At 39.8% G+C, this 27,333-nt stretch overlaps 1 protein-coding gene across 3 annotated transcripts; it reads right to left on the reverse strand.

Annotated features, from left to right (window-relative positions):
* Window positions 1-11,562: 11,562 nt before the first annotated feature.
* Window positions 11,563-27,294, reverse strand: LOC108231978 (chemokine-like protein TAFA-4). 3 transcript variants are annotated; one of them, XM_025004440.2, is made up of 6 exons: window positions 27,046-27,294; window positions 24,423-24,551; window positions 23,620-23,733; window positions 20,275-20,430; window positions 19,908-19,991; window positions 11,563-13,320 (listed from the first exon to the last, which is right to left on the reverse strand). In XM_025004440.2, the coding sequence occupies exons 3-6, from the start codon at window positions 23,726-23,728 to the stop codon at window positions 13,280-13,282; spliced, it is 390 nt and encodes a 129-aa protein (XP_024860208.1). In that variant the 5' UTR covers window positions 23,729-23,733; window positions 24,423-24,551; window positions 27,046-27,294; the 3' UTR covers window positions 11,563-13,279. The 3 variants fall into 3 exon arrangements, with proteins under 3 accessions (XP_024860208.1, XP_017264917.1, XP_024860207.1); XM_017409428.3 differs by having other exon boundaries at window positions 19,867-19,991; XM_025004439.2 differs by lacking the exon at window positions 11,563-13,320 and having other exon boundaries at window positions 19,840-19,991.
* Window positions 27,295-27,333: the final 39 nt, after the last annotated feature.

Consider the following 27,333-nt stretch of genomic DNA (forward strand, 5'->3'; position numbering starts at 1 on the left):
CACTCGCATCTTTAAGCCAGACACACTTTCATTAATTGGTGCCGCTCTGCTTAAACGGGAGACTTTTAGAAGGATTACACACACAGGCGAATGTGTTACAGGACTCTTGTAAGTGCAGCACACAGTGGGATACTGACCGTTGCTTTCACTGCCGCAGCCCATTGGGAATTACTCCCAGAGGAGCTTCCGTGTAGAGTATCATCCATCTGTGGAAAAAAATAGAAACTTTCTTTTTTATTCCCCTTTTCTAATGTTCCACTGCTCATTCAGACTCTGCCTCTTTTAAAGCCCTTGCTTGTCTGCTTGTTCAAACGCACCAGATCTTCAATTTCTAAGACAAAACTCGATTCATTTTTATCTGCTTTTGAAACTAAAAATAATTTGCTCTCATCCAACTCTAACCTTGATCTGCCAGCAGCAACAATTTTGGGGCCAGAAACAAAAAGCTGCGAGAGGCTCTCTAACAACATGTGTGAAATGACAGATTTCTTTGTTGCAAATGCATTATAAGGCGTATCTAACATCGTATCTGGTAGCAAAGAAAGAACGAACACTTTGTCCTTTTAACTGAGATAAAACACAACATTACTTTGTTCTGCCTTAAGTTACTCAAGATTTCCTTTGTTATCGTGACATCTTCACCTTTTATGTTAAGTTAGTATCTCACTGGATTGTGACTGTTGGAGACTAGTTGGTGACCCAAAACTGTGAGAAAATTAGAAGAAAACAGAGAAGTTTTCAGCTGCAGCCTCACTGAATTCTGAGTGTCTGCGACCAAGAGATCAGCAAAGCAATGGGGCTGTTTTTCAAGGCCAGTTTTTAAAAATCACAGCCTATTTTTGTGTACACTGCTTACAGAACCGTATTCTAGCGTACCTGCCTCAGATGTTTTCTGTCAGATGAGAGCTCCTGTGCAGGAGTCAAACTACATCCATCTAGTGCTCTTGAAATGGGTTGGAAATGAGTCCAAGACACTCGCAACGATCATATGACTGTTTTGAAAATTTGTCGCACAGATTTTTAAACATGTTCAAACCTCAAGCAACATGACTGCTAGCCTCTGCAACTCACACAAAGAAATTGAGAACGCCCACCAACGTTTCAAGACATTTTTGAGACTCCCTCACAAATGTCTTTTTCTTACTATCAGTCAACAGATATCAGTAATTAGTAAAGACATTATGACATACTACCTTTACTACCTTTGAAGTATTAGCTTACATAGCAGTGTGAGATACTACCTTTAATAGATACTACCAAAATTAGTGAGATACTAGTATTTCAATGCTTTTAGTGGTATCTCACTGGGCTGTGAGAAACTACCAATAATAATACTACCTTAAATATCTGTAAATGTTTGTGGGATGTCACAGAGGTGAGCAGTCCTGCCTTTCGAATTTTGAACGTTTCAGAAATTTACCCAACAAATTTTCTCTCAAAATAGAGTCATGGCTTCTCAAACCATCTAAATTTTGTCACGGGCGTCACCTATTTTCTTGCATCATCTCATACTTTTGAGTCACCAACTAGTTTCCAACAGTCAGTCAGATAGGCACCACCTTCAATATGTCATGTTTTTTTGCCCTTAACTAAAGACGGACGAAACTTAAAACTTAAAAGGTGTTTTGGGTAATCTTTAAGATATTTGTTTTATCTACAAAGATCAAACAAAAAAAAGGACCAGAATAAAATGGATCAGTGTTCACTCTGCTGCACTAGCCACAGAGATGACCAGCATTGACTAAAGCACAAAAAACAAATTCCATTTGTGTTTCCTTTTTCTTCTTTTGCCGCAGGCAGGCAACATACAATTGCAGGGTTAAAATAATATCCTTGAAAGTCCAACCTGCTGCTGTATAAGAGGTACAAAATAATGATTTTACTTTTTGGGAACAAATCAAAAACACAAACAGAGAATAAATTTCTCCTGTGTAAGAAAACCCGTCGAGCGGCACCACGCTGGAACAAAAAGCTCTCAGTGAGACACATGGCTGAATTATTAACAAAGTCATTTTAATTGATGCCACCTTCCCAGACTAGGTGTGAATTGGATGCAGTTAAGACTTTTAATGAGCGTAGACGTTTGGCTTTAATGAGGAGGATATTTTATTGTAAAATTCCAGGTGTGGGAGTTTTAGCGATCAATACCATCACATCCGAATGGCATTTATCCACTATTCAGTTCCCTGCAGCTTTTTTTTTTTCCTTCTTTTGCACATGACATGTTGTCTGCTGGCTGCATCTGCACTGAAAATTATACAGCCAGGCAGATGCCAAATTGCAGCACACTGTCCATCATCTGCTGAGCTGAAATCCTAACGCTCGACAGAGGCGGCTGTAGTTGCTATACAATTCTGTATGAATTAGTGAACATGGATTTTAGATCTTGCTTTATTTCCTCCAGGCTTACACACTTTTAACGGGCATTTGGAATCGTGTCTTCTCCCCCAACATGGGACTGCTAAATGGGTATAAATGTGTGGAAGATGGAAGTGTCTCCCTTTTTCCCTGTCAGTCTTCCACTCTGTGGGGGCTGCAGCTGTGGGGCTCTGATGTCTCACATCACACTGCACAGCCGTGAGATTTAAGACACAAGTGACGGTGATGTGCCCTGACTTCCTTTCATGACGCACTGGGGACATCCAGAGATTTGAGGCTCCCATGGGTTTGCTCAAAAGGCACGTTTTTCTTCGACGCACCCAAGCGGCCCTGCCACGCACCACTCTCTGCGCTTTTTCTGTTTTCATGAATATCAGCTTGGAGCGAGGGGATAAGTTGATAAGGTGTTAAGTGTGAAGGAGTAACCTATCAGGAGAAAATTCCCCACGCTGCCTGAGCAAACCTCAATATTGAAAAGGCCTCTTCGCTAATAGTTTAAAAATCAGCTGCAGGACTGCTTTGCATGCGTCGAATATTTACATTCAAGGGAAAAAGCGTTTAACTGCGTAAAGGCTGTCAATCTCTTTTCATAGTTGTTTTCTTTTGGCATCAAGCAGTGACCAAAATTACATAGTCTAATCACATCCTGTAACCGAGAACTGTCTTCACTTTCCCCCTGCAGGACTCTTGGATTTCAAAGTCAAGGTAACGCAGAGCAAACTGGATTCTAATTAAAGTTGACATCAGGTGCCTCATGCTCCTTTCCCCCCTCCCCCTCCTCCTCCTCAGGCTTTCATCTAAATGATTCATGCAGAGAATACCAGGCCTTTCATGCCGTTAGATCCTCGCGAAGGAATAACAACTTGATCAGAGAAAGCAAACTTGGACAGATTTACAATGACACCGGCACTGTGTCTGTTGCACAGACTTAGATCAGGTTATGTCAAACCAGCGCAGAGGCACTCAGCTGGCATTTTATGTTTTCCGAGAGAGGGGCATTTTTTTTTTTCTTTTACAAACATTCACGCTGACATGTGAGAGAGTAAATGAAATCAGTGGGCTAAAAATGGCTTTCTAATGAAATCACATTGCATTATAGCCACACACAAAAGAACCAAACAAACATGAAAATGTTTAGTTTCCAGGTGTGTTAATTGGAATAAGTTGCAACCTGCTGCGAGCCTGATGTGATTGTTTGGAGATGAACATGACAAGTGTGCGTTGGCCATGTGTCGCAGGCTGGAATCACTGGGGCTGCGGAGGAGAAATGAGCTCAAGCACTTGGTGTCACTCTGGGTGAACGCATCAGCTAAATGCCGACGGAAACACAAAATTGAATCCGTCTATAAAAATTGCAGAGGATACAGGTAGGCTAAATAATTGCTGAATGGAGAGAGATGAATACTTGGAGGCTTTTTTCCCCCACTATAAGTGGGGAGAGGATTTATCTCTGTGTGAGAAAGCTTGCCTTGAATTAAAGATGAGCTCCCTGTGCCTTTTGTCGGGCTATTGTGAACAACACAGCAAATGGTACACAGTAAGTACAGGTAGGCAAAAATAGGTTTGGTAAAATGGTTCAGCTTTGTGGAAACCTGAACAGACTAATCGTGACACAGAAGCACCTCCAGGCTAAGTACGAGAGCTGTGCGCCCTTATTATTAATAAAGTTGGATTTGGTCTAGTTGTTTGGGTTTGAAAATGAAGACTTGCGACTGCAAAACTGCTTGAAGAATCTTCTTTCTTTCTGTGTGTCGCGGCAGACAATAACAAAATGTGTCATCAGCTGAGGCGAAGGACGTGAAACGAGCAGCAACCGACTCGTGTCCAATCCCTCTTTCTGACCGCGGCGTCTCGCTCTGGGCTATTTTCTGCCCCTACCTCTCACGCCTCACACTTACACTCACATTTAATCAAAACTGACAAGGAATCACATTTACCCATACAAGATGCTTTAAAAATAGTTAAAGAAATTAGGCTGCAGTAAATTGAACATATGAAGGCATAGCCCAGCAGTATTTTTGTGTGGCAACGTCATACTTCAGAGGGTTTGCTGTGCTTTTCGATCTCCGTCCTTGTTTGGCCCTCCAGTAATGGTTTTTGGGATTCTGCATAAACATAAAAACAGAAGCAAGACCAAAACCACTAAAACTAAATCACTCAGAGAAAATAATTTGATAAATGATTGGCTTATCCAGCTGAGGCCCCCTTACCAACTGGATGAAGATCCCTTGCCATGACCTATTAGATTGATGCTGGATTGCAGCAAACCTGGAAAACCTGAAGGTAATCATGGCCAATGACAAAGTGTGCCCGTCACAACTGGGCCTCCTCTACCTTACCAAACCTTCCACCCCCCCCTCCACACACACAGCCTGTTGACTTCTGTACAGAGAGCTCACAACACAATTACACCCAGACCTGCTAAGTTTTTGCTTATTTCAACACATCACACTTTCAACAGTTATATGAGCAAAGCAGACCAAGTAAGGTAGACTAAGGTGGAAGATTTTCAGTTCAAAGTGGCAATGAACAAGTGACTACTACCTATTGTAAAGAATCATCCACTGCAGCAAAATGAGCCAGAAATGAACTGTTTGACTCATCGTTGATGATCACTTGAAAACAAAACACAACAGAATAATTTGTCCTCGTTTCTCCAAAAGTTTTTGTGGTGATTGCTGACATTAGATCATCTCCTGTGCTCTTGTGTTTGTGTTGTGTTTCCGGTAAACAGCTAATGTTCTCATAGCCTTTCCCATTCCCAGCTGCTAACCAAACAGCTGGCAAATCAAGGGGTGAGAAAGCTCCAGCTGTTCAAGTGTTGAGCGGCTTTTTCAAACAAAGTCCATTGTTTTATTGAGCTGTTGTCTCAAAGAACCTGCCGATTATAATTCTGCAACAGAATCAGATCCACTTGTTTTCGTCCTCAACATAGCCAACTGCATCAGAACAGCTTTAGCTCAACTCTGTGGGGTTGGCTAGAATACCTACCACACCCACTGACCTCAACTCCAAACCTGATTGGTTGATCAAACTGTCTATCTAGATTTTGCTCTTATTTGTTCGGGTCTAGGGATTTTGATTCACATAATGAATGCCCTGTGTACAAGAAACTCCACTCAGAGACTGCATACAACAAATTCTGATTGGTCAATGTTTTTCCTGCTACAAAACAACTCCACATTTCGACAAAAGACATGGGTACAAGTTTGTAGTACATCGTTATACTACATACAAGAAAGCCATGCATTATTTTAATTTAGTTTATAAAAGTGACTGAATTTAATTAGTTTCTTTTTCTTTTATTTTTATTACTCTTGGGTTTAGCCTGGACTCTGATGGTTCGCCATGGATCTGACGCTGCCACACTTTTAACGCTCACCAAACAGATTTTTTTCATGCTATTTTCTGTGTCCCTTAGATGCTCCCCTGTGCCCTTACTATGCTCTATACATTAACAGCATATTCCCACAATGATAGTACCATGTATGACCAAGATTGCCTCAGTCCCCATCCTGGTACAAATTTCTCGGACCGCATTAAATGCAGCTAAAGTCAAAGTCAAAGTGCCTTTTATTCTCATACAGGTAAAAACAGGACGACAAAATGTCTATTCAAGTGCTCAACTAAAATGAATATATATGTAAAAACAACCATAAAGTCATTAATAAATAGCAAAGAGACAAGATAAAAGAAAGAAAAACACTTAGTGGTACAAGTATTGCTGTTGGATTTAAGTTAAATCGTGTGATCCAGGTCTTCATTGTTCTGTATCCCCTTCCATAGGGCAGCAGGTTGACCAGGTGATGACCGGGGTGACTACAGTCCTTAACAATGGATGATGCTCTCCTGACATAGCAGCTGTTAGCGATCTCTTCCAAGGAGGGAAGAGAATAACCAATGATTTTTTTGAACAGTTGTTATTACCCTCTGCAGTGCCTTTTTATGAGCAGCCGAACAGCCAGCAAACAAGACTGTGACGCCGGACACCAAAAGAGCGGTACAATACCAGCAGCAGCTGTTGATGCAGACCATTTGTTATTAGCAGCCTCAGGAAATGCAGGTGTCTTTGGGGCCTTCTTTACAGCTGCTATGGTGTTGGTAGACTAGGTGAGGGTGTCAGATATATGAATCCCTAAGAACTTAAAGCTTTTGACCCTTTCTATACACTCATCCTTGCTGAAGAGTTGTGGGGCGTCATTGCTTGTTTTTTTTTTAAATCAATGATGAGTTCCTTTGTTGTCTTTATATTTAAAGTTAAGTTGTTGACTGAACACCATCTCACCAGTCTCTGGACCTTATTACAATACGTCCCCTCATCTCCTGAGCTGAGCCCCTCTACTGTTGCGTCATCCACAAATTTGATGATGCCATTTGTGGTATGAGCTGGTGTGCAGTCATATGTGTATAATGAATGCAGAGTTGGGCTCAGCACACAGCCTTGGGGTGAGCTGGTGTAGATTGTGATGGCAGAGGAGAGACGGCTCTAAGCTTAACAGTTTTCTTGTGGCAAACTGTTTTATTCAGTTGCAGGTCAGAGTGAGCAGACTGAGGTCAGACAGTTTGCTGATCAGTATATAAGGGATGATCGTATTAAATGCAGAGCTGTAATCAATGAATAGCATTCTTGCATAGCTTCCACTGTGTTCCAGATGGTTGAGAGCTGCGTGGATGACTATGGCAATCGCATCCTCTGCCAATCTGCCCTGTTTATAAGGAAACTGGTGGTGATCGAAGGCTAAGGGGGAGGTCTGAAAGGAGATGTTTCAATACAAGTCTCTCACAACACTTTATGATAATAGCTATCATTGCAACTGGCTTACTGGTCATTCAGACTGTCAAGCTAGATGACACCAATCAACATGTTTTGGCCTCAAAATGAGCAAAAAAGCTGTTCGGTTCTTCTACCAGGGAGGCGCTTGCATTTGTGTGTACAGTGCCACTGCCTTTATTGTTGGTAATGTGCTGAATGCACAGCCATACTCCTCCTGGCTCTATAGAAGAAAAGTGGTCCTCCACTTTGTTGTTTGGTGCTTTCTTTAACTTTCCTGATGCCTCTTCTCAATTCAGCCATGGCAATGGTGTACTGAGGCCTATCTCCTAGCCTGAAGGCTGCATCATGAGATCTGAGAAGTGACTTGATTTCCTTTCTTTTTGATTAGGAAAAGACTGATGTGTTTATCCACAGTCACAGTGTTGTAACAGTAGATACTGTAACATAAAACAGTCTGTGTGAATGTTTCCACATCCTGATGTTGGAATAGATCCCACCTGGTATGTGAAAAAGAGTCCTGCAGCTGAGAGAGCGTCTCCTCGAGTCACATTTTAAAAACCATTGTTGTTAGTTGTCCTGTTCCCCTAAGGGGGTATACGCAGGAATAAGCAAGAGTGACAGGTGGTCTGAAAGGCCCAGATGTGGGAAAGGCACAACCCTGTAGGCATGCTTTATATTTGAATACACCCAGTCATGTGTATTTTCCCCCCTGTTGGCACATTTCACATACTGAGTGAAGTGGGGAAGTACTGTTTTCCAGCTATGTGCTGGAAGATTACGCCATGCTAACACAATGCTATCTTGGGTATCATGTCTGCACTGAGGTGGTTTCATGATCTTATCACAGTCATGACTGTAGCCTAGTCATAAGGCATAAGCCAGCAAGTTCTTGTTGACCAAGCCATGGTGGTGTCGTGTATACACTGCCATCATGATGATGAACCACTACTACGTCATCACAGACATTTTGTGAATTCTCAAAATTTTTGTGGAACTATAACACTTATGTGTGATAAGAAAATAAAAAAAACGTAGTGCTTTCTTTATAGGAAACTGAGACCAAGACCAAAACCCTTCAAGGACCAGTCACATTTTGGCTGACTTTTCTTCGTATCGGGGTTGTCATCTTGTGAAAGAAGCCTAAATACTGTGAACTTCAGACAATCTTTGATGATTCCAAAGGAATCTTGTGACCTTTTCGGACGTCCACTTGCTTGCTTCAGACATAAGTAACACAAGAAGAGCGGACCTTTACTGTGGACTTTGGAGTGGCGAGCTAGAGGTAGGTTCTTGGCTCTGAAAAAACAAAGTGATAACTGAGAAGCTCGCCTGCATTGTTTGTATGCAACAAAAAAATATTAAATATGTTAAGTATATCACTTTCTTGAAAATCAAGAGACAGAAAACTAATGAGTTTGGCATTAAAATTAGTAAATTTTAAAGACCTTTATGGAATTGCTGACTTGTTTGCCCAAAGGTCAGTCTTCATAAATTTAATGTTATAAAGAAGTAAAATTGTCACAAAGTAAAGCAACAAAACTCAAAACCGCAAAACATTGAACCATTTACTGACATAAAGTTGTTGTGGTGACATTCCAAGAGATTATTGAGAAAACAGGTAAACCATGCTTTACCTGGGTTTGTTAGAGAAACTAAAATGTGTGTGTGTGTGGAGGGGAGGCATCAATTTAATTAAGTGTGTTAAATTGGTTTTATTATTAGGTATAGTATTAATAAAGTTGTAATTGTCAGGAGAAGGTGTGACAGTTTGGTAGGCTGCAAAAGGGCATTTACTTATAATTGGGGTCTTACATTTTGGTAAATTAGAATCAGAAGAAAACAAAAAGTCCCTGTAAAAAAAAAGAAAAAAATAATATTACAAAAAATAGAATTTTAGTTCTGGTTGACGTTCTTTTAACATTACCTCTGGAAAAGATTGGGTAAAAAAATAAATAAATAAAATTACACAACCATGTATTTCCATCTCTGTTAAAATGGTAGTTTTTTTTTTGTTGTTGGTTTTGTACTCAAACTGTAATTCTCTTTTCAGGCAACAGTCTTTGTTTCTTACAGCAAAACTCAGCAAAAACCTAGAACCGCATCGCACACGACTCATAATTACTCTCCTATTAATGTTTGTTTTTAAAAGCATAATTGTTCAACTTTGTTTTAATGAATGATGCAAAAATATCATCTCTGTTCCAGATGGCAAGTATTCATGATGTTCAAGCAGAGCTAAAACTTTTGAACCATGACCAAATTAGATTGATTATAGCTGTTAGTAATGTACTGTAAAGATGTATCTGTAGTTAATGGGAGGCTAATTCAGTTCATGTAAAAAATGTGCACGTTATATTTACCCAGAGAAAGAGTATTGTGTTCACATTTTTATTATGTCAGCTGGTGATGAGGAAAAAGCTGCTAAAATGGAAAAAAAAAACATCTTTTACATGAGTTTTTTTAATGCACAAGAAATTTTAGTGAACACAAACTACAAAACCAAAAGCTACAAAGAGGAAAGGCACCCTGTCATGTATCAACCAGAAACGTGTGTCAAATAGCTGACAGAAATGATTTGTGAGTCTGGTTTGGATTAGGAAAATCAGTACGTTTTAAATGACAGGAGTGGATATTTAATCCTCATCATGATCCGTCACTCTTAGCATTTATCCATCATCTCTCAGAAGTTCTTCTTTCACACAACAAATTCCCTCCAAGGTTGTAGATCCTACAACACCAAACGCCTTAATTACCTTCTTTTTCCCGCTCTCGTCTTCATTTAAAGTAACGTCATTTTTAAAGCAAACTATTCTGACAGGTACTGAGAGGGTTTCAGCACACAGCTAAAGGCTCTCTGACAGACTTTAAGGTTATTTTACACATAAAAGGTAATCATCAACAGTTTCATAAACTGTTTAAGAACCCAGTGTAAGTGTGTACAGATCACAAACATGTAAAAATCGTCTAATGAATGTCACACGACTGCTTTGAAAACGAATCAGGAAAGGAGAGCTGTGAAAGTATTTTGGCATTTTAGGAACAGAAGCACAAATCTGAGCATGTGTGATGCTAGAGCTGACATAAGCCCCAGTGGGGTGTAATTTTTTTTCTTTTTTTTTTTTTTCAAACTTTTATTTCGTAAACTTAGTTCTTGGTGACATTTTGAGAGAAATGAAAAGTACACAAACTGCTGCCAGAGAGTAAAAGTGACTACAACTATCAAAGCTTATTGTGTAGACAGGAATTTCAACCAAACTTATCAAAATATATCTGTGGAAAAAAAAAAAAAAAACGCTGAAATTTTAAAGATGGAGTTTAAAGATTGGTGAATAGAAAATACAAACTGTGAATGTGCCAGGACAGATAAGCATCTGAGAAGCATCTTTATCAATAAAACCATCCACAATCCCTGTCCCTCAAAAAGTTCAAAATAAAGAAAATACATTTAGGTCCAGTCTGGATAGTTTTTATTTATATGTTGTTTCCTCTGTTCACAGAATTTAACTAAATGGCAAGAACATCAGATATAGAGTAAGAAAATGTTTGCTGATCAACATATTCTTAACCAGAAACAATGTTACAAAGAGGAAGTTAAAGCCAAAACGGCAGGGATGCTCAGTCCAACTTTTTTTGTGTGGATGGTTCAGTTTGACTAAAGATTCTCCCAAAACAACTGTTTCCTCTCAGTTATAAACCATGTCAGCACACGATCAAAGTTTAATGGTGACAGGATCAGGATGAAACAATGTAGATGCAGAAAAAATAAATGCTCCATTATTGTTGTGGTTTCTAGAGCACAAACTAACAATGGGCATTCATGAAATATGGTGCTACATCATAGTTTCTGATGAGCTACGTATCTTCAGTCTGCACGGATTTACCATAAACTGGGGTTTTTAAAATCCCCATTTTGAAATGTATTAAAAAAAAAAAATTTTGTATTTTTTTTTCACCAAAAAACTCCAGACAGGAAGTGTAAACACAGCAGAAAGTTTCTGTTTTGGCAATATGAAGATTAGCGTGGATGACGACCATCGTTTACACTAAAAGTAAAACCACTGTTTTTACATCCTGCAAAAATTAATTGACCAAATCAAATTTGAAAAAATTCAAAAGCAACGAACAAAACCTTGACTGGACTGATAAGACTTACTGCTTAACATCATCAAATTCTTCAAATTAAGGTGCTTAAGTTGTGCATCCCAGCAATGGCCTGAATCTAAAATGTGTTATAATAGTAAATTCACAGTAGATTCAGTGCAGATAGCCATATTCTTCGTGTATTTCCAGAACAAATGCATTAAATCCCACAAACATTTTCACATTGCAGTGTAATCTGTCACTATTTACATCATTAGAATGCAGTCCTGTATAATAATTTGGAAAAATTGTTGTTGGAACTGATTGAAATATATTGTACAGTCTTTTTTTTTTTTTATTGCTTCCACACATGTAAACATGTTTTAAAACAGGCGAGTCCAAATCCTAAAAAACAGAGACATTTTGTCAACAAACCATTATCCTTTTTTATCCCACTGATGTTGGATTTGTTTTGTACCAGTCCTGCATGATCAGAATTTCAAGCTTTGGCTGGGTTTAGCTGCAAATGACACATACAGGAAAAAAAAAAAAAGAATAAATAAATAAAAAAATAAACCTCTGCTGTCCACACAGTTTTTGAAAAGAATGACAGTAATTGTTGTGTGATAGGCTGTCACTGAATCTACAAAGAGGCAGAGCCAAATTACTCTCAATTACCTCACCGTTTTAGGAGGGTAATGAACTCCTTATCTTCACATGAATCTTTTTTAAAAAATGACATAATTTTATCTTATCAACATTCACAGCCCTCCGAAACATTATATGACAATTAAAACTTGGCTGTTTACAAAGCAAACCCGTGTATAAACACCCGAACCGCATGATGGGCTCAGTGAAGAATCTTGTCTTCGCCAAAACAATCATAATTCATAATTGTGTGATGTTGAGCAAGCTGCTTAGAATTCAGCTGCTTTCAGCGAGCACAGCGTGTGGCCTTCATACAAGTCAGATGCCTAAAATGGAATGATTTGCAGCTGGTAGATTTGTGTTACTTTAAAAATTCCCTCTTGTAACAAAGGTAAAAAAAAAAAATGCAAAGCATCTGACTGAACTTAGGGGATAAAAGAGAGGCTTTCCGGGTGGGTCTAAAATGAATGTGCGTATTATGCATATTAGGAGGACAACTGATTAAGTGGTAATAAACAGGATTTTTTTTTTTTTTTGTAGTGGCTCTATTTTGCTCCAAGGCAGAAAAACACCAGTGTTTCTCATTACTATAAGAACAGTCCTCTCCACAGGAGCACTCAGTTTAGAGAGACAAACAAAAAACTGATGTAAAGACTCTCAGCAGTGAAGGAGCTCCTCTTCTCTTCTCCTCATGATTAGCATTTCAAAGCATCCTCCTTGTTTTGCGTCAGGTCTTCATGCTTCCGTGCATGCCATCGCAGCCTTGCAGGTGGCGGCCTGTCCAGCCCGCGGAGTAAAAAAAAGCTGCCGGTGTGTGCTTAAAATGTGTGTCTGGAGAGGGCGAGTGTGCTTTACTGCGGTAAGGACACGAGTCTGCAGGGATCCGGCCGTGTGGAAAGCTGAAACTAAGGGACGGCGCAGGCTACAACCGCTCCACGTTGTAATCATAAATTTCTCAGTATTTTGTGGTCTGCTGCTTTGAGCGGCGGAAAGTCATGAGCCACAGACTGGGTTCACATTTCTGCCACCCGAAAATCCACAAAATCTCTTTTTAAGTGTCTGCCAGCAGCTCCATCCAAACTTTGATTGAGCCCATCACAATGTGCCCAGCATTTCAAGCACAGAAAACAAAGGCTTTTTTTTTTTTTCCTTTTGCAGAAGCTCTCAACTGTTTGAATTGAAGGGGAAAAAAGGTGCTACATTACTTTATCTGGCATCAGTTCTTAATAGATTGCTCTCTCTGTGGGATTAACACAAAACAAAACTGTTCAAAGACAAAGGAATATAAATAATGAGTTCCTACAGTTTAAAGCTCAGCCAGGAGATATCTAATTAAATCTCTATATTTCTTGCTCTATCTGACAGGGGTCCAGTGTTACTAAGGTTGACCACAGCAGGTCAGGCATGGCTCATCAGCTTCTGTCTTGTTATCGTCCCACCTGAAAAGAAATGAAAAAAAAAAAAGATAAATGTTTTTCCAATTTTCTGTTCTCACGAGGGATTTCAGGAAGGGTAGCGAAGACATTACAAGCACGTGTTGAAAATAGTTGCTTGATTCTGCTTTGTTTCCAGTGTGCCATTCACTCAAATGAAACCCTCCAAGAATTTTTTTGGTTTGCATCATATGGTGCGTTTCATTTACATTTGGTAGCCGGAATTTTCAGGTTCTAATCAACTGAATGACGATTGAAGTTGGATTTTTGACTTGGAAGGTCAGAGGCTCCTCAACCTGTAGATTAAACCATCAATATGTGTGTGTGTGTGTGAGGAGGGGGGGGTTACAAGGTGGGTCAATGCAGGTACAATAAAGGAGGGGGTGGGCAGCGAATATAATTTCATCCAAGAGAACAGTTTTGCAAGCTGTGCGCACAAAATAAATTGTGTTTTTTTTTTAAATTGGCTGCTCAAATTGTGGCTACACAGCTCAGTGATCGCTTGACCGCAAAATTGCAGAATTCAGTGAAACTGCAATGGAAAATTTCCCTTTTTTCCTGCGGTCTTTTGGCAGTTTTGAATTGGCAACTAGTCTCCAACAGTCAAAGCCCAGTGAAATATTAGATATTACCCGTAACTACATATCAAAATGCAGGAAACAGCATGCTTAGCTTGGCAAAACAAATCCTGCCGAAACTTGTTTTTACTATTTAGTGTTTCTTTTCAGTTATTATCAATTCAGCACACAGTCAACGTTTGATGGTGACTGATACAGGATAAAGCAAGACAGCAGAAAAAAAAAAAAAAAACTATATTTGTTTTAGTGTCTGGGGCACAAAGTGACAGTGGGTATGTATGTGCAAAATGGTCTGCTACATCATTCTTACTGGAAAGTTGTTTAAAATATTAGGGTTTTTTTTCACCCAAATATCTGTTTGTGCAAGAACGGGAGGTTGAAATGCAGCAGAACGTATCTGTTTATAAAAATAACCGGAGGAGTATGGATGGGCCCAAAGTCGACTTAAATCATCTTCCTTTTACAACCAGAGCAGAAGGTACCATCTGCTCAATGGCTTCGCTGTTCAGATGTTTTCAGACTTCAGTCATCATTGATATGCAGTAAATGACTAAATTTATTTTGAGTAAACTATAAACTTTGTAGTATGAAGTAACCATTACGTACAGTGAAGTGACGAAGTGAACGAGGATCTTTATTCTGGCCCAGTCAATATAGAGGCTCGGCATTATCATCAAGTTACAGCTACAGCTTGTAAAATCTCCTTGTGACCAATGAATCTACTGCTGTCAGCTAGAGATGAAACATTTGCTTGGATTGTTATCAGCCCATTAAATGGATTTCAAAGGTGGTTATCACTCTCACAGATATGAGCGATCGCTGCCCTCCCCCACTTCATCGCGCTGTAGGCTCAGTAGGCAGATTTCATCCCTTCTGATCAGTGATAAACCACTGATAAACAGTAAACAGCCTAGATTGCACACGCAACCTCTTCCCTTTGCATGAAAGTCTGCAATGGGAACATTTCTGGTGTTACTGTACGAGGGCTTGGATTTCTAACTCCTTCCGTATAGTTTTGTCACCAAACCAAACAGTGATTAAAAACTAACAGTGTAAAGTTGAAATCAAATACACCACAAAAAACTTGATTCTGACTCTCCAGAGAAAACCTTGAGGCTGACTAAGCCACTTCTGGCTCATGCACCGCTAAGTGCAACTTTTTTGCTGTACCTCAAGGTGATAATGGGCTAAGTGAGGTGGTGGTCCCAGCACAGTGCCTTGTTGGTGTTACACAAAGCTTTACAGATGCATGTCTGTCTGTTGTAGCAGTCGGCTGCCACTCAGGGGCATGTAGTGTATGTGGTACGGCTTGAAATGTCGAGTTCTCCTTTTTGTGTTCTTGGTTGTACTTGTTCCCTTTGCTACAAAGCAGGTGTCACTGTGGACCATAAACTTCTTTGTAGCAAAACAGTGCCAGAGACAAGAAAACAATCTTACTGTTAGGCCCTGTGATGTCATCAGCCTGAGTCAGTGCTCATGACATTCATGCTCTGGTGTGAGTTGTTTCTTTCCTGTTTCAGCCAACCTTTCATAAGGCGTTTTGTTGGAGGCACACAAATGTATATTGCAGCCTTTGTCAGTTACTGATAGTTCAAATCTTGTGATGTGGGGTTATGTGGAAAGGTTTTGAGCTCCTGTGGATAGCTTTATGATAGATCTCAGTTTGGAGAAATAGCGCTTAATTCTGACTGAATTGACAAGCTAACAGCTACTCCCAGCATTGTCAAGATCACAGTGGATCACTGTCAACCCTAAAACCAACTTTAGACTCAAAATGGTTAAAGTGAATCATGCAAATACTTTTTTATATAAACCTTTAAACCTCTATAGATTTGCATTATAATGTTATTCCTGCAGGAAATGCCTCACAAGGCACTGAAAGTGCTACGGCTAGCTGCTGATGTCAATATTTGTGCTTGCAAATAACCACCAAATTCTTTCTTTCTTTCATCCATCCATCCATCCATCCATCCATCCATCCATCCATCCATCCATCCATCCATCCATCCATTTTCTTTACATGCATTTTCCTTTTCTGGGTCACAGAGGAGCTGGTGCCTATCTCCTGCAGTCACTGTGCAAGAAGCAGGGGACATCCTGGACTGGTCACAAGTCCATCACAGGGACACATAGAAGCAAACGAGACAAACAACCAGTCACACCCCCACTTATATATAAGGACAGTTTAGAGTTACCAATTAACCTAACAGAATTCAGTGTAAATAATAATGTGTATAATGTGAAGTTGATGACCATGTAAAGGTTGATAAAATAGGTAGCCATTTGAATTAGCTGTAAGCCTGTCAGCCTAGTCAGAATTAAACTGTCTTCCTCCCAACAGAATCTGTTCAAAACGTTGTTTACAGCAAGTAAGACGTAAATTGTTTGTAACCTTTCCACAGACACCCACTACAAAAGATCTGAACTGCAGCTTTAATGTTTCATTTTGGGCTCAGATGCAAACAGGAAACCATAAAGTGGCCTTGAGCCAGCTGGAAGGTGGAAAAATCAACTCCTGACTTTATCATTTGGAGCAGTTACAAGAGGTAATGGCCAGTTAATGGGCTTGTTTGAAGCAGGTATATGAAAAGAATGGAAAAATGATCCACAGCTTCAGACATTTCTTGAAATTTAAACTGCCTACATACCATACAAGAACAAAAGGCTTTCAAGGCATAGCAACAGTAACCAAGTAAAGGTTACTGTAAAGGACAACTGTATGCTGTTCTGTTTTATCCTTTTGTTCGAGATTGCAGTCTGTGTGCTACAGTGAAGCCATTGATCACTTCCTGCGTGCTCCCAGTGCTCACCTGCCCCAGATACACTGTAAAATGTTTCCTCCCATGAATTATGAATAGAAAACAGTTCGACATAAAGGCAACTTCAGAGGAAGTGCATTTCTGAAACCAATGGGCTTTCCTTTGGCCGTCAGATTTAATTACATGGGTTTTAGTGCTCAGAATGAGTTCACAGCTTATTTCCTGTTTGTCCTCTTGGCCCCGTCATTCACCAGATTATAGAATTAGGTTTTCTGAGCCTACTGTGCCTGGTGAGAGCAAAAAGGTTGAGACAGCCAATGGGAGTAGCCATTAAGCTTGGTTTTAAAATCTTATAGCATCAAAGGAGAGCTTTGGTAAATAAAACTTTAACTGGAGTGAAGTCATTAAAAAAGATGCAACATACCGTATGACTACATTTAGGCATCTATAAATAATCGCTACCCTGTTTTGTCTTTTGCAGGGCTAACGCTACTGTTTTTTCACTCTGCTAATGATATATGTTATAATTATATTCTGTGCCCACATACGCAGGCGTAATGTAAATGACCGTCATCATTGACACAGTTATCGGCCTCATTGCTCTGTTTATCCTGACAACAGCAGCGTTAGGAGCACACTGTATGCCCACTCAGCTGTTTTATAATTACTACTTTGAATGTTGGCTCTCTCCATTTCATCCATTTTCAGTCTTGTAGATGAGATGCACCATCTGAATGGATCATATACTGCATGCATGCTGCAGGTAAGCTAATATGTCTAATGTGATGTTTGGATGGGCTAATCTGTTCTGCTTTGGAATACGCTTTTTTAGGCCACCTTCACAATGGATGAAAATCTCACTATGATGTAATAAATCAGCCACAATATAGATGGTCTTTGCAGGGTCTTGTTTATGTCTCCAGCTGTGTATTAAGAACACAGCGGGCTCCCCGATTTCATGTGACGAAGCGTCCATGAAACTGTAGCCAGCTTGTGGTGGTTTATCATCATGGTGGCAGCACATCAGTGTCCTAAGTGGCAATGTTAAGTTCATTGACAAAGTACATTTGTCATAGTTTTTGTCAACAGCTTTTCTTTCAAGATCAAGACAAGATGACAAAATACCAACTAATGCAAAAGCTAAAACTATGACCAAAGCTATAAACATTTCTGTTGATGAATAAAAACGAGACAAAAAGGTCTGATAGTTCTAGGTTTCAATCTGATCTAATTACATTGTGCATAAAAGGTGAGATGGGAAAACAGTAAATCAGAACATCTGTGAGCACAACATGCTCTCCTGGGAAGACTGTACAACCAGCTTTTGTTGTTCTCGCCAATTAAAACTGATGCAAGAAATGTAAACAACCTGACAGGGAGGAAAAAAAGTGGACACATGTGGACACATTTTACGTTTAAGGTAAAAGACAAATCTGAGCTGCTGTAAAAGCCATTTTATGCGATATTTACCAGTTCAACGTGGACGTTTGGACTTCTTGAAATCACCGCGCAAGTAAGCCACTGAAGCCGAGCTAACGTTACATCCTGAGCTGCCGGTGTGATTTTACAACAAGGCTAAAAACTGAGAGAAACCTCCACCTGTTGAGCTAAGTTAACATAGTAGAGGAATAAATTACCAATGTTGTGATTTAAACAGACATTTGACAAATGTTTTAAGAAATGACTGCAGTGGGCATGCTAGGTGTCAAATGATCTGAAAGCTTTTATTTTCTCTTTCTCCAAATCACACAGGAGGTAAAAAGAAGGAGGCTGTAGAAAACAGACTCTGCCCAGAATCACTGATATATCAAAAGTTAACAAGAGCACTCCTGATGGTATTGCATGACCACTTTTGATTAAATGTTTTTGAGAATTTCAGTTTTCGATATAATTACCAGTCAATGCTAAACTAATTATTATTATTATTGTCTTTAGTAAAAGCAGCAAAAATAATAGCAGCATTTGCATTTTTGTTATTACTCCTTTTTTAGTGTTTATTAAAGAAAAAAACACGTTCATTTCTATGAACAATGCATATCTTGTTCAGTGTCAGCAGATCTACTGTTCATCAGTATTATGTTGTGATTTTCTTTTATGAAAAAACAAGGTCAATAATACTATGTCTGTGTTTTGCTTAAGATTCGACTCTGCCTCATGCACATTCAAACGTTACATATTTAATCTAGGTGTAAATATTTATTTCAAAAGCTTTTAGGAACAGATAACCCTTACTGTGTATTATTGATATCGACAGTAAATTTAGCCGACTAAAACTAGACTAAAACTAAGATGACTGCTGATAAGTAAATTTTGTCTAAAACTTCACTATATGTGCATTTTTGGTCAAAAAACTAAAAGTAAAGTAAATTTGCTGTCAAAATGAACACTGCTGGGTGGAGTGTGGCGGCAGCTGTGGCAGCATAACTATGATGTGATGAATTGGCGTCACTTAGATGTTGAGAATTTGAAGAAGAGCCAGCCATGTTGGCCTCATACTAAAGCTACAACCATTATTGTGACAAAGTCACAGAAACAACCTAGTGCAGATGTGATACATAGGATGGTCGTAGCTCACATGAAGTAGCATCCTAGTGCGTACCTTCACTCTGACCCGGCTCAAGAGAACCATGCCAGTACAGGCGAGGATGTGGAAAACAGAGGGAAACCTATTTAGTGAGTGCCGTGAGCATAGCAGTGTCATGACTGCTGTCACTTTAAAGGTTTTCCAAATCTGCAGTGATCCTGCCACGATTGTGTAGGCTGTAAAGACCAAAGCAGGGACTTCATTCAGTGTGAAGGGGGCCTCACGTCCAACTTCTGTCTTTTTTTTTCTAAATGCCTGGCTAGCTTCAAGCAACACCTCCCCCCAAACAACACGTCTCCCCACCTTTAAGAGCTTGATATGGTTCAGTGTTTCTTCCTGTTAATGGGAAGTTGTTGTTTTTTTTCTTGTCTTCACCGTCGTGCTTGTTCCTGTAGGTTCAGGCACTGGCTTCTGAAAGGCATCTCGGGGACAATTTGGGTTATTATTGCTGCTATATAAATAAAACCGAACTGAACGTTTGAGATGGACCGCCGAACTGTCTCACATCTTGTCCGATGTCAGCTGGGATCTGCCCCAACGCCCCCACAACCCTCGGAAGAATAAAGCAGGTATAGCTGGATGGACGTTTGAATTGAAGTGCGACTCAGACTAATGCAGGCCCCCTCCTCACCTTCGTGGTCTTCACTTTGTTCCCAGAGATGCATGACCAACCTGTGAGGTCAGGAAGAACTCGGCACTCCTCCCTTTCCAGACACGGCTCCATTTTACACCACCATTTCAGGCGCACAATAGATGCTGGAGAGAGAGAGAGAGAGAGAGAGAGAGAGAGAGAAAAGTCATGGCAGAAGGTCACTTTTTCGATTGAAGGACTTCCAAAAAGGAAAAAATAAATAAATAAATAAAGAAGAACGAGTTGTTTGGAGAAAAACAGCCCAATCAGATGTCACACGCTGGTCCCTAAAAGCCTCGGTGTTGGTGAATTCCAGTGAAAGGAACTCAACTTTGACATAAAACTCCTTTATGTCGCATCAGAATATTTCTTCAGAAACACACTGGAAGAGGATTTTAGGGATGTTACCTTCCACACAGGAGGGCAGCGCCCTTGTTGTCCCTGCCACCTGTCCTGGGAAGCAGGAACACTTGACTGTTTGAGAGCGCTCCTCAATCTTGTTCTTATTGCAGCAACGATGAGCAGCGACTACTTCACAAGTCCCTGTCCTCTCCTTTGACGATCCTGTAAAAGGAATTTAGTGGGGAAAGACAACATTTTTATATGCGAAAGGGGGCAACATGGGTGACATTAAATGACCATTTTAATTTGACTGTCTCGGTTATTGGAAACTGTTCTTTTCTCTCTCTTTTTTTTTTTTTTGGTCTTTATTAGATGTCTTTTGTTCTGGTGGGAGCGCAGTCTAGTGAGCACTTTTTCTTGTTGTTTTGTAAAGCTACAACGCCCCCCAGTGGACATGAAGTATCACCAGTTCATCACAGGACCAACACAAACATCCACGTGAGCTCAGAGAGATGGAGGAAAGAAAAAAAAGTGAAAGAGTGTTTATAAAATGACTGCATTCAAAGCAGAAGCCAAAAGAGCATTCAGAACAAACACAGAGGCAATTAGTGCACTGAAATTTGTTGCACAGGAAGCAAAAAGCAAAATCATCTGAGAAAAAAAAACAAAGGCACTGGTGGACTAAAAATATATAAAAAAAAATACAGAGCAAACAACCACAAAGGCTAGGTAAACATTAAAAATGTAACAATGAAGCTATGAAATACAAATGAGGATAGTCACATCGCACTCAGCCACGACAAAACCCAAGGGCCATGACATGACGGCCTGCGTCGCCATGGCAACCCACGCTGCAAAGCCTGACCTGCTCCAAGGCAGGTTTGGTTTGCAGATGAGAAACCACACATTTGAACCCGCTGCCTTCAAACAGTCAGCTCTCTTGGAAAATAACACAAATTAAAAAACACACTGATGCATAAATAGTGAGAGTTTGTGGCTCTCGGAGTTTCATTTGACTTTCACACGTGTGAGCTCTGTCTGCAGCAGGGACAAAAACCTACGAGCCTCAGACAGAAACCGATGACTCGAGAGCCTGTTCCTGTTAACTTTTAAAGATCTGTCACATTTAATTTACTGGGGTGCTAACATTACGTTTTGGTATCCTCATATATATAACTTATGCTCACCTCAGATTATGTCCATGTGCTTCTACTTATGTCCAAGTATAAATGAAAATAAGAGGATAAAAACAAAAACAACAAAGACTTGTAGAAAATTCCACACCCTGATTGACAGAAAATATAGTTTGCCACACTGTCTGGTTTGACTAGTTATCACCTGCCAGCAAAGGAGAAAGGGTGAGAATGTTTTTGTTTGTGTTTGTCTGTCTGTCATGTTAGTAAAATACCTCATGAACCAGTGGACAGATTTTAATGAAACTCTCAGAACGTAATCACTGAATGTATGTCTAATACTGGTTTCTGGAGTCAACCCAATTCAAGATGGCCGCCACAGCAAACTGAACTTAGCAAGCGCTTACAGAATATTTTGTGGAGGGCTCTCAACTACTACCACATCTTGCGAGATCTCACAGCATCACGTGATGCCTTTTACAAGGTTGGACCAGAACAGCTACAGCTGTTTCTCAGCAGATGATCTTAGTTTAAAACTCTGGCATGAATTGTGGCGGGCGATATGCATTCTTTGACTGCTAGGCCTTTAACGTTTTGCTTTTTCTTTATTTGGTTCAAAGAGGACTTAGGACTGCCAGTGTTATATCTGACAGATCGTGACTAAAACTTTCTTACATCTCGAAAATACGACATAACGCCTAAATTTTTAAAATTGTACAACCACTGTCATTTCTGGCAGAAAACAGGCCTCATCGTGCAGTCACTACGTCTTAAAGTTACCTAAATACAGGCTCATGTGAAGAACAGTCTAACACAAATGACTTTGGGTCCTTTTTAAAGGATCTAAATCAAAGCTGTGACCCTACCAATCAATCTGGGAAAGACTAAATGACCCTTTAAACAAAACAGATTCTTTTATTCAGCAATAACAATTATTCAGAGTTGAGACCGCAGCTACATCTCAGAATCTACACGTTTTAGTTAATGTGTAAATTTTAAAAGTCATGGAAACACAAATAGAAAAAAAAGAAGAACTATGGCTTTAATTAAAGGGTTTTGGTCAAAAGAAACTATGAACCTCTTTAAAAAACTCACAGCATTTCTTAAAAAATCTTCAACAGGATGTCCGAAAAAGAAAAAGAATCAAGGTTTTGCAGTTTTAAAGTTACATACTGAGTTCAACCTGAATGAAATGTGTCAACGTGCACAGAAAACAATCCCTGCAAACCTGAATGAACTTAGGCAATGCTGTAAAGACGACTGGGCTAAATGTCCTGCACAACAATGTGAAACAGTGAGACATTAAGTATTAGATGTTTAACACTCTGCTTCTGCTTTTGTTGTTGTGACTGAATGCCTAGCAGTCCTTGAAGAAATCACATATTGCCCTGCTGTTTTTCATGCCAGAATTTTAAACTAATATCATCTTGTGTCGAGAAATTATGGAAATAAAGCCATTTTGGACAAATTTTGTAATTAAAATATTTTCGATCTCATGCAATATTACTAGATGTTGTTTGATCTGTTAGCACTCAGTGTATGTGTTGGGAGTGACTCTGAACTACTACCACACCAAACCTTAGCTCAGTATCTGTAAAACTGGCTGAGTTATAGTCATTTCTGTGTTTTCTAAAGCCAGTTAGCTGTGGTATATATTTTAAATGGGTTGACTTCAGGAGGTTATCAGCTGTAGATGCACATCCAATTATTACTTTCTGAAAGTTTCATTAAAATCAGTCCAGGCGATCAGGAGACACAGATAACAGACAGAGTTGACTCCGATAGTTAATGGCAAAGTTGTAATCAACGGTCTGACGCTGTCTCGGAGTATGAGTTGAGGATGATTCTCAGCTGCTACCACAGCAAATTTTCACCAAAACGATCGAACGAAAACAGTGCAGTAACCCATGATAGCCCTTCTTCCTCAAAGCAGAAACCTTTTTCAAATGGTCGCCATATGAGTTCAATGTTTCTATCAAAATAAAGCATACTGTATTTACAAAATGTGTAGAAACGTGTCCAAAAAGACTCATCAGAAATATTTTTTTATATGAGCTATTAATTCTTTAAGGTATTTCACATTATTAGAGTTTTTAAACCAAGTATGCAACATGGGATTTTTTTTTTTTAAATATTCATTGTTATAAAAAGACGTCTGCTTAGTGTGATGGTCTTGTTGCTTTTATTGGAGCTCCTCTTCAGACCAACAGGCTGGTGACCAGGAGTCATAATGAGCCCCTGTGGGTGTATGAGTGGTCTGGCTCCATCTGACACTCACCTGTCTGTCCTCGGGAGCTTTGGTTGCCACTGGACACTGACTGGATGCTCAGGTTTATTACACAGAGCAACAAGAGGAGCCACTGGAATGGGTGTGTCAACGTGTTCATCTTTCCTGCACGGGAGGGCACAGATTGACACAAAATTCAGGAAAACAACTTTAATAATTTGACGCTGATATAATTACGAGGTTGTGTTTGTTTGCTAAATCCTGACTGACGTACCGTTCAGCCGACCCTATGGCAAATTGGGGAAATGGCAGTGGGGGGGGGGCAAGATTCAGATTTCCACTCACTCCTGAGTCATATTTTCCTTTCAGCTGTGTACAGCTAAAATTTAACCTAAAGTTGGATTTCACATGAGTCACTGAACAAAAACTGGGGCATTTTTATGCTAAATCACATCAATAAACAAGTCGTTGCAACGATGACAAGAAGCAACCGCTCGTTTGCTCGGGGGCACTTCCATTAATCACACATTGCTTTTAAGGCTCCAAATGACCTACATTTATCAGATTTAAACCCTATTAGGTTTTCAAGCTCAGTCATTTAGAGGTTCCCATTGTAAGTTTTCAAAACCTGTAGAGTCAGGTGATTCCCACATGGACTAATCGTTTTTGTATTCGTGCAAACAGGTCATTCATTCTCCACTTTTAATAGAATTTTACAAATGCTCCACACTAAACACATTCACTTTTCTTGACACTGCAAGTATAAACACACTCATTTACCGTACTGAAAAAGACACTGTGCTGAGCAGTATTATCAGACCTCAGCTTGAAAATGCCATCCTTTCTCCACTTACTTGTGTCGACTCATTCATGCTCACGGTAAGCCTTTGTGGGGGTCTCCATCAGTTTCAAGCAGGAAAACAGAAGTTTGCAGAAAATGTTGTTCCTCATTTTTAAAGTTTCCTACCTCATTCAAACACAAGCTATGGAGGGGGGAAAAAAAAGAAAAGAAAAGAAAGATAAAGAGCCTGTTGTTGAGGCATACAGGTACAATCAAACCAGCGGCTGCACTTCCACCCATCAGCTCCTCTCCCTGGAGTTACAGAGCTGGCTGCAACGCAGGAGAGAGATGCTGCCTTGTGAAAACAACAGGACGAGCCTGTCAGCTTTACCCGACAGGAAAATTAAAACTTAATGACAGCAGAAACCATCTGCCCTGCGGACAATAAGCGGCCACTTTCATTAGCGCCTTAAGAAGCTTAAAGTGAACACAGACATCCGGACGCACGCTGGACAGAGAGGATGAACTGCTTCCAGTGACCTGATTTTTCTTTACTTTTGCTAAATATTCACAGTTCAGTATTTTTTTCTATAAAGTTTTTTTTTTGAGTAAAATTGAAACAAGCATTAAAAAGGCTTGCAAGAAACTAGAGTCTATATCTTTAAAGACTGTCCAAATAAATTAAAAATGCCATATTAATTTGGGGTCTTTAATTATTAATTGGTTTCAATTTATTGTGGATTTTTTCTAATCCACACTGGGTCAGAATTATACATACAGTACATGCTGAAATTAAAACATCACACACATTCACCAAATGTTTTTAATAAGTAGTGCTGAAAGTATCTTTTAACACAAAGCCAAGGCCTGTTTACCTCTTTTTAGTGATCATGATTGACTGTAGCTGTAGCTTACAGTTTCTCTTCATCAACATAAAAAGGTTTTGTTTGACACCTTTTGGACTGACCAATAATTATCTGTTACCCTGAGTTTAAAGGAAATTGGTTTGGATGTTCAGGAATAACACAGGAACCACTTAAGCCCCCCCCCCCCCCAAAAAAAAAAAAATAAATAAACATTTGATGGTCAGATGAGACGAAGACTGACCTACCTGGCCACAGTGACAGAATATGTTTGGAGCAGTCAAGGTGCGACTTTCAGACCTCAGAACACTGTACCAACAGTTGAGCATGGGGGTGGTAGCAACATGCTGTGGTACTGGTGCATTGCACAAAGTGGATGGAATAATGAAGAAGAACTACATCCAAATTAGTTAGGATCTGTACATTAAAAAACACTTTTTCTGAAACTCGGCAAGCTTTTCTTTCATTTGACAGTTTGTGGCAAGATGACATTAAAACATTTAGGTTACATTGGGTAGAGCCCATTAGCTTCTAGTCATTTACAGTTTAAACCAGATGTTTACATACACTGTATAAGAAGGCACATAATCATTTTTTCCTTACTGTCTGATATTAAATCAGATTAAACCTTTCCTTATTTAGGTCAGTTAGACCCCCAAAAATTATTTCTAATTGGTAAATGTCCAAATAATCAAAGAATTCTTGGTTATTTCCTTCAAAGTCACAAGTGCACATACATTTTTTTTAGTATTTATTAGCATTGCCTTCGAGTTATATGTCTTGGGTCAAATATTTTGACACGTCTCACAATAGCGACAGAACTGGTGGAACTGAGTCAGGTCTGTAGGCCGCCTCGCTCACACACCTTTTCACCTCAGCACTCCAGGTTTTGTTGGATTGAGATCAGTGCTTTGTGATGGCCACTCTAAAACACTGACTCTGTTTTCTTTAAGCCATTTGTAACTAATTTGATGATACTTAGGTATGCTTAGAGTCGTTAAAGACCCATTTGTGCCCAAGCTTTAACTTCCTAGCTGATGTCTTCAGATGATGAGTCAATGCTTCCACGTTTTTCCGTCATGATGCCGTCTGTTTTGTGAAGACAACCAGCCCCTCCTGCAGCAAAACACCCCCACACCATGATGCTGCCACCCTTGTACTTCACAGTTGGGATGGTGTTCTCAGGCCTGTAAGCTTTCCTCTTTTTGCTCCAAATGTAAAAATTGTCACTGTAACCAAACGGTTCAGTTTTAGCTTTCTCAGACCACAGGACACGCCTCCGAAAATTAATGTCTTTTTTTTTTCAGGGTGCATTTGCAAACTGTCGCCTGTCTTTTTTTATGTTTCTTTGGGAGTAATGGCTTCTTCCTTGCTGAGTGGCCTTTAAGTCCAATGCCAGTACAGGCCTTACGTCACTGTGGATAATGACACACTCCGACCAGTGACAGCAGCATCTTCATAAGGTCTTAACCAGTGGTCTCCAACCTTGGTCCTTGAGGGCCACCATCCTGCATGTTTTCCTTGTTTCTCTGCTCCAACACACCTGATTTGAATCAATGGCTGATTACCAGGCTTCTGCAGAACATGAAGAGGTGATTTAACCACTGAATCAGGTGTGTTGGAGCAGGGAAACAAGGAAAGCAAGCAGGATGGTGGCCCTGGAGGACCAGGATTGGAGACCCCTGATCTTAACCTTTGGGGATGATACACAGTTTGCACCAAAACACCCCAAAACCCATCTCCTTCCTGAACAGTTTCATGGTAGGATGTTTAAACTTGAGTGCATAATTGCTTGAACAGATGAACATCTGGAAACTGCACGCAAGGACGAACCAGAGTTGTGGAGGTCGACAATCCTCTTCCTGATATCTTGGCTGGTTTCTCTTGATTTCCTTTCCCCGTGATGTCATAGAAAGAAGCAGTGTGTTTGAGGTGGGCCTTAAAACACATCCACAGGTGCGCCTCTAATTAACTCAGACATTGTCAGCTAACTAATGAAAAGCTTCCAAAGCCGTGACATCACAACCTGGGCTTTCCCAAAGTGTTTAAAGACACAGCGTATGTAAACCTGTGATTCTGAATAAAGAAAGAAAAAAAACAAAACATCCTTTTCATTATTTG

Source organism: Kryptolebias marmoratus, linkage group LG8 (genome assembly GCF_001649575.2).
Source record: "Kryptolebias marmoratus isolate JLee-2015 linkage group LG8, ASM164957v2, whole genome shotgun sequence".
Taxonomy (NCBI): domain Eukaryota; kingdom Metazoa; phylum Chordata; class Actinopteri; order Cyprinodontiformes; family Rivulidae; genus Kryptolebias; species Kryptolebias marmoratus.

Coding starts and splice junctions, on each gene's coding strand:
- LOC108231978 (XM_025004439.2), bottom strand. CDS start 23,728: ATGAACACGTTGACACACCCATTCCAGTGGCTCCTCTTGTTGCTCTGT. Junction 20,431..23,619: donor AAGCTCCCGAGGACAGACAG/GTGAGTGTCAGA, acceptor TTCCTTTTACAG/GATCGTCAAAGGAGAGGACA. Junction 19,992..20,274: donor GCTGCCCTCCTGTGTGGAAG/GTAACATCCCTA, acceptor CTCTCTCTCCAG/CATCTATTGTGCGCCTGAAA.